General features: G+C 38.6%; 2 protein-coding genes across 6 annotated transcripts in view; both read left to right on the plus strand.

Moving 5' to 3' along the window:
• RNF150 (ring finger protein 150) overlaps window positions 1-9,585 on the plus strand; it is a 281,991-nt gene that overhangs the window by 69,106 nt on the left and 203,300 nt on the right. The window lies entirely within an intron of this gene.
• Window positions 8,516-9,585, plus strand: part of LOC109576742 (UPF3B regulator of nonsense mediated mRNA decay) — a gene marked incomplete at its 5' end in the record, with an annotated part of 62,242 nt that continues 61,172 nt past the window's right edge. The window contains 7 exon segments of the mRNA XM_070769080.1: window positions 8,516-8,834; window positions 8,837-8,957; window positions 8,959-9,158; window positions 9,161-9,287; window positions 9,289-9,386; window positions 9,389-9,511; window positions 9,514-9,584. Coding sequence (XP_070625181.1) covers window positions 8,516-8,834; window positions 8,837-8,957; window positions 8,959-9,158; window positions 9,161-9,287; window positions 9,289-9,386; window positions 9,389-9,511; window positions 9,514-9,584 — 1,059 coding nt within the window.

Consider the following 9,585-nt stretch of genomic DNA (forward strand, 5'->3'; position numbering starts at 1 on the left):
AAATTAAAAGATGCTTGCCCCTTGGAAGAAAAGCTATTACAAACCTAGATAGCATATTACAAAGTAGAGACATCACTTAGCCGCCCAAGGGCCATGTAATCAAAGCTGTGGTTTTTCCAGTGGTCATGTACAGATGTGAGAATTGGACCGTAAAGAAAGCTGAGCACTGAAGAATTGATGCTTTCTAATTGTGGTGCTGGAGAAGACTCTTGAGAGTCCCTCGGACTGCAAGGAGATCAAACTAGTCAATCCCAAAGGAAATCAACCCTGAATATTCTTGGAAGGACTTACACTAAAGTTGAAGCTCCAGTACTTTGGCCACCTGATGTGAAGAGCCAACTCGTTGGAAAAGACCCTGATGCTGGGAAAGACTGAGGGCAAGAGGAGAAGGGGGCAGCAAAGGATGCGATGATTAGAGACAGCATCACTGACTCAGTGGACATGAATTTGAGCAAACTCTGGGAGACAGTGAAGGACAGGGAAGCCTGCATGCTGCAGTTCATAGGGTCACAGAGTTGGAAACGACTTAGCAACTGAACGACAACAGAAAATAACCTGTCAACTCGTAGCAAGAGCTGGAATAAAGCTGATCTATTTGTGGTACTTCTGATAAGACTGACCTGTTTTCTCTCTGGGGAAAAAAAAATTGACTTAGAAAGCTAATAGCTTAAGGATGACTTCAAACTTCTACAAAAAGATTGACAACTTCAATCACTCTATTATGTGTTCTTTTACAAATAATAAGTAATTTGTATTCTAACAACAGATTATTTTATCTGTTTTAATTACATGTGAAAACTAAATTAGGCAAGTGATCTATCTGCAAGTAATTAATCTGAAGTTATTTAAAAACATGTACATAATGGTTATTCAGTATTAATAATTCACTATTACGCTAATTTACATTAGTAGCCAACCAAGTAGTCTACATTATTTATGTGTTGTGGCTTTGTATGTCTTTGATGTTTGGGGGAAGGATCTGCTTTGCAAAAATTTGTAAAAGTACTTGGATCGAATTCATATTTCAGAGACTTTTTGTTTTTTTATTTATTAAACTTAAACAGAGTTTATTTAGGGAGGAAACACACTCCATAGACAGTGTGGGCCATCTTGGAAGGCAAGAGAGGCATGAGGGTATGAGGTGGTCGGTTTTTATAGCGGTGGGTGATTTCATTGACTAATGAGTAGGGGAATATTCCAGTTATTAATATATTGAGGAAGGGGTGGAGATTTCTAGGAATTGGTCCACCGCCTACTTTGTGACCTGTGGTACTGGCGGTATGTCATTTAGCTTGCAGATGTGTACAACATCGCAATGTGTAAGTATACAACGAGTGTACACTGATGCTCTGGGTCTAGTGGAAGAAGACTCATCTACCATCTTGGATCTTGTTGGTTCTAATCACTTTATGTCGTATCCTTGGGCTGTGTCATTCTTTTAAAGGTTATGCCCTGCCGCCTTGCTGTCTCTTCCCCTGCTTTAGAGATTTTGCTTCCATAATTTTATGGGAAGCTGAAAGGTGACAGTCTGCCTTCTATAGCTGCTTCAGGGCTGAGTTGGGCCGTCAACCCTGCCTGTCAGGAAGTAAAAATCTATGGACACCTTTTAGTTGCACAGACTGTCATAGCACAATGCTAACTTAAAGTGCTCTAACCCTCTGCCTAGAAAGCTTTGGAACAGTATGCTTCATTTAAAATTTAAAAAAAATTTAATGTGAGTTCTTGATGCGGATAAGTGTTTTAGTATCAAGATGTATTTGTGTCTAAAACATTTTAGAAGTGCAAATTAACTAGAGTGTTCCATAAAGTTGGCATCGGTATCATTTTTAGATTAAGCTTCAGTGTCTGAATTGCCCTTGACTCACTTGTTCACAATTTGAGGGTCTCTTTTGATGCCTTCTCCTTGGAAGGGAAGCATTGATATTGCTGCAAAGAATCAACTGACTTGCAGATTTGAAGACACCCATTTCTGAAATGTATAGTGTAATTTGTAGAGTACTCAAATTACTGGGGAATGGATTGATATTTTTACATACACACTGAACAAATGATAGCCTTTAGTAGCTGCACCTTGCTCTAATCTTCCTACATCTAGAGGAGAAGGGTCATAAGGAGAAATAATTTAACAGTAGGAGGAGGAAGTTCATGCTGATTCATTTCTTTCCAAATTGAACACCCTTGGATCCAATGAATCAAATAGCAGTGAGAAGGCTTAGAAGTTAATCACAAGGAAGAGATGGGGAAGATCAGACTACCCATGCAGAGAGAATGCCTGCAATGTGTTATTTCATCACGAACAGCTTCAGGAAAGCAAGCCTTTTCTGAAGTTACTGTGTGAAGATACTGGATTGCAGCCAATGTCAACATTCAGATAGAGATGGATATGCTAGTTATACGCCATCTCTATTGGGGAGATCTATTTAAGTTGCATGGCTTTGTGTAATTAGATGGAGGTCATATGCGTTCAAAGAATTGGAGTTTGATAGACAGCTGGAGTGATTATTGGGGGCAGGAGGAGAAGGGGACGACAGAGGATGATATGCTGGATGGCATCACTGACTCGATGGACGTGAGTCTCAGTGAACTCCAGGAGTTGGTGATGTACAGGGAGGCCTGGCGTGCTGCAATTCATGGGGTCGCAAAGAGTCGGACACGACTGAGTGACTGATCTGATCTGATCTGATCTGGAGTGAATATTGCTCTTATACCCCAGTGGACTTAAGGATATCAAGGTCAGTTTTTCCAGTGTTTGACCTCTTGAGAAATATTATGAAATTGTTGAGTGTAGTCTTTCTTAAGTGTGAATTATAATGAATTTCTTCTTAGAGCGTATACACCCTTACCCTTAAAAGTTTGCCTTTCATGAGGAGGCATCTCTTTTAAAGAAAAACATTTATTTATTTGGCTGTTCTGGGTCTTAGTTGTGGCACGTGGGATCTTTGATCCTTGTTGTAGCATGCAGAATCTTTAGTTGTGGAATGTGAAGTCTTTAGTTGCAGCATGTGGGATCTAGTTCTCTGACCGGGGATTGAACCCAGGCCCCTTTGCATTGGGAGCTCAGAGTCTTAAGTTCCTAGGAGGCATCTTTTTTTTTTAATCTTTCTTCTGTTTCTTTATTTTTTATTATTAATTTATTTTTTATTGGAGGATAATTGCCTTACAATGTTGTATTGGTTTCTGCCATATGTCAACATGAGTCAGCCATAGGTATATTAATACATGTGTCCCGTCCCTCTAGAGCATCCCTCCCACCTCCCACCCTGTCTCACCCCTTTAGGTTGTCACAGAGCTCCGGGTTTGAGCTCCCTGTGTCGTGGAGTCATACAGCAAATTCCCACTGGCTATCTGTTTTACAGATGGTAATGTATATGTTTCAGGGCTACTCTCAGTTCGTCCTACTCTCTGCTTCCCCTGCAGTGTCCACTAGTCTCCATTGCCCTTCATCTCCGTTGCTGCCCTGCAAATAGGCTCATCGTACAGTCTTTCTAGACTCCATATCTATGTGTTAATATATGATATTTGTTTTTCTCTTTCTGACTTACTTCACTTTGTATAATAGGCTCTAGGTTCATCCACCTCATTAGAACTGATTCAAATGTGTTCCTTTGTATGGCTGAGTAATATTCCATTGTGTATATGCACCACAACTCCTTTATCCATTTATCTGTTAGTGGACATCTAGGTTGCTTCCATGTGCTAGCTGTTGTAAATAGTGCTGCAAAGAACATTGGGGCACATGTGTCTTTTTCAATTATGGTTTCCTTAGGTTATATGCCCAGTAGTGGAATTGTTTGGTCGTATGATAGTTTTATTCCTAGTTTTTTAAGGAATCTCCATATTGTTCTCCATAGAGGCTGCACCAATTTGCATTCCCACCAGCAGTGCAAGAGGGTTCCCTTTTCTTTAGGAGGCATCTCTTAATGGTTACCTAATAGCCACTGGCATAGCAAACTTGAAATATATTACAAATAGGGAGCGTTTGTTTTTTTTTTTTTCCTATACTCAATTCTAGGAACTATTTGTGTTTCAATATTTTAAAACAGTGTTTTCCTATTTTGAGAGGGGTCAGAAGCATTAAGATATAGATAGTCTCAAGGGATTCCTTTATATCATATATTTCTCTCTGGCATTTTTTTCCCCCTTATCTCTGCCTTTCACATTAGTGTCAAGCCTGTGGCTTCCCCAGCACCGTAGGTCAAAGTAACCCAAGTGCATTCATTCAATGCTGAAACTAGAGAAGTAGGTTGATTTGGAGACATTGAGCCCTGTGATATACAGAGAACTTATTTAAAACTGTCAGGCTATTAAATCTATAGCATATAAAGCCACACCACAGTGTCAAAGCCTCTGCCCTGACTTCGTTTATGTTTGTTAAACCTTTTTCAAAAAAAATCTTATAAGCATTTATCCATATTGATTTAAATATATATATGTATGTGTGTATATATGTATGTGTGTATATATATATATATGTATATATATATATTTCTCCCCCCACCCCAAAGAAGGAAATGGCAGTCCACTCCAGTTTTCTCGCCTGGAAAATCCCATGGATAGAAGACACTGGCAAGCTACAGTTGCAATGAGGGGTTGCAAAGAGTCAGACACAACTGAACAACTGAACACTTTTTTTTTTTTTAATTAAAAACAATTTTTTTGGCCATACCATGAGGCATGTGGTATATTAGTTCCCCGACTAGGGATCAACCTGGCACCCCCTGCATTGAAAGTACAAAGTCTTAACCACTGAACCACCAGGGAGGTCCCTCTGCTTTGCCTTTAATTTGGCAAATAATCCTGGAGAGAGACTGTCTACTCCCCACGTTACTACTTTTTGTTTTTGTCTTTTGTGTCTTTGTATTTTTATGTGAATATAATAGAACTGGAACTAATTATTAACTGTAACTAATTGGAGGAAAGCCACATAAAGACAGTCTAGTCATAACCCTTGACCTCACAGTATTCACAACCTGTAGGCCAAAACAGAAACATACATAGCCAGGACTGGTTCATGTTTTCCAAGTCTCCACCTTATAGTAAGCACACCTACTGTGCATTTCCTTATTCGGTGCACAAAGATTCAAATCCCACCTCTGCCACTTACTAGCAATGTGGCCTTGGTTTTCTCAGATATAAAATGAGGGAATTGATAGGTTCTTAACTCATAGGGGTATTGCCAGCTCTAAATTAGTCAAAGTATGCTAAGTGCTTAGAATAGTATCTGACACACAGCAGATGTTCAATATGTATTTTATGATTATTAAGTAGAGCTTACAAAGTAAAAAATAAAATAAAATAAAAAGAAATGTTGAAGTTGTTTGGTTTCATTGAGGCCATCTGCTTTTTAACTTTGATGAAATCCATTTATGGAGTCACCAATCAGTTGCTTTGGACTTTCTGTCATGGATTCATTATAGAATGGCTTTTATAGTTCAGTAAGCAAGAGGGGCTAAAGTCAAAGCCATCAAGTAAAATAAAGGGTGTGACTCTTGGTTACTCAGTTTTTGTCCTTAGCCCACCACCCCAGCCATCACAAACAGATACACATGCACACACACAGGAATGCATACACATTCTAAATTGTGAGGGTGTGGAAGATCTGTGAAGGAAAGAATACGGTATTTATTTTTGTGTTCTTGGAATCTAGCATAATAACTTGTCCATAGCATATTTTAGGGCTCCCCTGGTGGCTCACACAGTAGAGCGTCTGCCTGCAATGCGGGAGACCTGGGTTAGATCCCTGGGTCGGGAAGATCCTCTGGAGAAGGAAATGGCACGTTTTAAGTAATCAGTTTATTTTTATGCATAAGCCCAGTTTTGGCAGGTCCTTCTTGAAGAACTAAAAACAATGTTAGCTCTAAACCATCACTTTGACCTGTGACTTCTGGAAATACATAAGGTGGCACAGTCTTTCAGGAAAGCAGTTTGCTTATTTTCATTGAGAACTTTAAAAATAATGTATATTATTTACCTTACAAATTTAACTTTTGAGACTCTATCATAAAGAAATAACTTTGCATTATGTACAGACCTGTTTGCCTTCATTTGGGCTTCTCAGGTGGCTCAGCAGTAAAGAATCCACCTGCAATGCAGGAGATGCAGATTCGATCCCTGGATCAGAAAGATCTCTTGGAGAAGGAAATGGCAACCCATTCCAGTATTCTTGCCTGGAAAATTCCATGGACAGAGGAGCCTGGCTGGCTGCAGTCCATGAGGTCACAAAGAGTCAGACGTGACTGAACACATACACACATAGCTGTAAGGACAGAAAGGGAAATGATTAAATAAACTTTGTGTGCATGAGTAGAACTTAAAATCTATGTCCTTTTGGGAGACAGTTCATTCAGTTTTAAAACTGGTTTATATCAATTGAGATAGCATCTACAAAATTCAGAGGCTTTTGTAAGTAAAATACACTATAAATAAGCTAATTTGCTCATGACTCATTTAATACAATGCCTCTATGTATAAATTTGTGAATGAATGTTATTCATATTCTTTACAAATATTTTTAAAACACAAATATAATATTATCTGTAAAAAAAAAATACAAAATTGCCTACACAATAGAATCTCAGCTATCTAAAGAATGTGTAGGATTGAGGTTAGCTGGCTGGATGCCATATTGTTGAAAGGTGCTGCTTCTAAGTATGATATTATGGGGGATTTTGCACCCCAGGTGTTTGATATACATGTTTACCATGTGTATATGTGTGTGTGTTTCTTTTATAATACAAAGAAACTTAAAACAATATCAATTTCACATCAAAAACCCAAAAAGAAAACTCATCATCCCATACATTCAAAACCAATATTTAACTACAGTTTTTCTTACTTCCTTTTTATATCTTACTTTACTTTGGGTATAATATATTCCATTTTCTTTGTTCCCTTTAAAAAAAAAAAGCTTGTTTTTCTACTCTAGTATAAAAATAAGTCTCTCAAACCTTCCAAACTTAGGACATCAAAAGATAACTCAGTTACAGGTGATTTCATAAAAGTATTTCATGTGCTTATAACAGTTCTGCAGCTCATAGTTATCTGATTGAGCCTCTTTTCTTAAATGCTTTGATAAATTTTAAAATCTCTACATACTTTGAGAAGACGTTTTCTTTACTTTTGAAATGCGATTTATTTAATTGAAGTAGAACCTGCTTAATTCAGATCCTTTTGTATGTAGGTGGAATATGCTAGAATAAGCAGAGTAGCTAATGATTCATTTAAAATATGATAAAATACTTTGTGTTATATTTTTATGAATTTTTTATTTCTTGAATTTTTTCACATGTAGTGGCCACTGTGCTGTCTAGGCCAAGTAAGCCTACATTTGCCAGTGTCCCTTTGAAGCTATAGTAAGAATTTATTGACATTTTTCTTTGATTCGCTGTATCAAATTTTTTATGCTCTACTTAATTTTCTAAGACAAGTCAGATTTCCTTTACAGTGGCATTTTCTCACTAATGTGTGTTGTTTACTTCTCCCATCTTCTGGAAGAGTCATATTGCATTTTGTTTATTGTGAATCATACTGGGCTAAATTTAAAATAGTGCATACCACTGGTCTGATTATTTTAAAGACTTACTTCATTTGCTACCATATAAAATGAGGATATAGTGTTAGTGAGTTCTTTTTTCTAAGCATCCTTTAGGAGTGTATTTTATTTATCCCCACAGTGTGAGCAGATGGCTCACTAGCTCAAAATATATTTTCTGAAATGGTATAGAAAGAATAATGAAACCTCTGCTGCTGCTGCTGCTAAGTCGCTTCAGTCGTGTCTGACTCTGTGCGACCCCATAGACGGCAGCCCACCAGGCTCCCCCGTCCCTGGGATTCTCCAGGCAGAAACACTGGAGTGGGTTGCCATTTCCTTCTCCAATGCATGAAAGTGAAAAGTGGAAGTGAAGTCGCTCAGTTGTGTCCGACTCTTCTCGACCCCGTGGACTGCAGCCCACCAGGCTCCTCCGTCCATGGGATTTTCCAGGCAAGAGTACTGGAGTGGGGTGCCATCGCCTTCTCCGAATGAAACCTCTATGAAGTCGTAAAAGATGAATGTCTAGTCCAGCAGATCTCTGTGGGGTCTTATGTAAGTGCCCATCTACGCTGCAGCAGCGTGGGGGAGGTGATATGAAGCACTTCTGTTTTCCCTTTGGATTTCTTTTATCTTGATATAATTTACATTAGCACATAAGACAAATTTAAGCCCAAAAGCCACACACTCCTCCTGCTAATATTTTACTCTTCATGTCTGTATTCTTTTCTAGGTTCATCTATTACATATTTGACAGTTATCCATAGTAACAGTAGTAATTATGAACAGTGTTCTATCGTAATCCATAGAAGCTCCTAAGCTAAAATAAATTTTATATAATAGCGATTTATTGCCAGCTTTCTCTGTCATGAAGATAAATGTGTTTTCAATAAAACATAGAATTATTGGATTCTATAACTTAATTATAGAATTTTTCAAAATGATGTATGATATTGGTTTAGGCCGAGCTACCGCGGTGAGGAGTGAAGCTGTAGCCATGAAAGAGACAAGGAACATAAGCCTAAGGAGAAGCGAGTAACCCTCTTGACTCGCCCAGGTGGTAATTCAGAGATTACCGCCCACTTTGACCAAGAGCAGCTTCAGGAACATCGTCAGCCTATGCCTGAGCATGACTATTTTGAGTTTTTTTGTAATGATACTGGTCTGTATCCTCATGTGTATGCAAGAGCATACATCAACTTTAAAAACCAAGAGGACATTATTTTGTTCAGGGATTGTTTTGATGGTTATGTATTCCTTGACAATAAAGGTCAGGAATATCCTGGCATCGTAGAATTTGCACCTTTTAAAAAGCTGCAAAAAATAAGACTAAGAAAAAAGATACTAAAGTTGGGACTACCAATGATCCAGAATAAAGAAAATTTTTGGAGAGCTATGCTGCAGATAATGAGAAAATGACATCTACTCCATCTACTAGAGGAAATAGAAGCAAAAAATAGAGAACTAATAGCCAAAAAGACAACTCCACTTTTGAGCTTCCTGAAAAACAAGCAGAAGATGAGAGAAGAAAAGGGAGAAGAAAGGAGACGGTGAGAAATGGAAAGAAAAAGGCAAAGAGAAGAAGAGAGGAGGAAGTGGAAAGAGAAATAAAAACAGAAAGATATAGAAAAGCCAAAGAAGATAGAGTTCCAGAAAGGGACAGATTAAAGGATGAACCAAAGATTAAGCTGCTCAAGAAGCCAGAAAAAGGAAATGAAAAAGAACTGGACAAAAGAGAAAAGCTCAAGAAATCGGACAAAGAATCTGAGTGATGAAAGAGCCAGTGGGCAGAGTTGTACATTGCGCAAGCGTTCTGAGGGTGAATTTAAAGATGGAAAGCCTGAGAGACCTGAAGATGAGGTGGCAGAGAATACAGGGAGAAGCAGCGGGATTACAAACGAGACCAAGAGCGCATCCTGCAGGAGAGAGAGTGGCTGAAGCGGCGGGAAGAAGAGCACCGCAGGCAGAAGGAGCGCGAAGAGAAAGGAAGGAGAAAGAAGCACTTCCGGATAAAGGAAAGAAGCCTGAAAGTACAGAGCCAGTAGGCAGCTCAGAAA

Source organism: Bos indicus, chromosome 17, assembly GCF_029378745.1.
Source record: "Bos indicus isolate NIAB-ARS_2022 breed Sahiwal x Tharparkar chromosome 17, NIAB-ARS_B.indTharparkar_mat_pri_1.0, whole genome shotgun sequence".
Lineage (NCBI taxonomy): Eukaryota > Metazoa > Chordata > Mammalia > Artiodactyla > Bovidae > Bos > Bos indicus.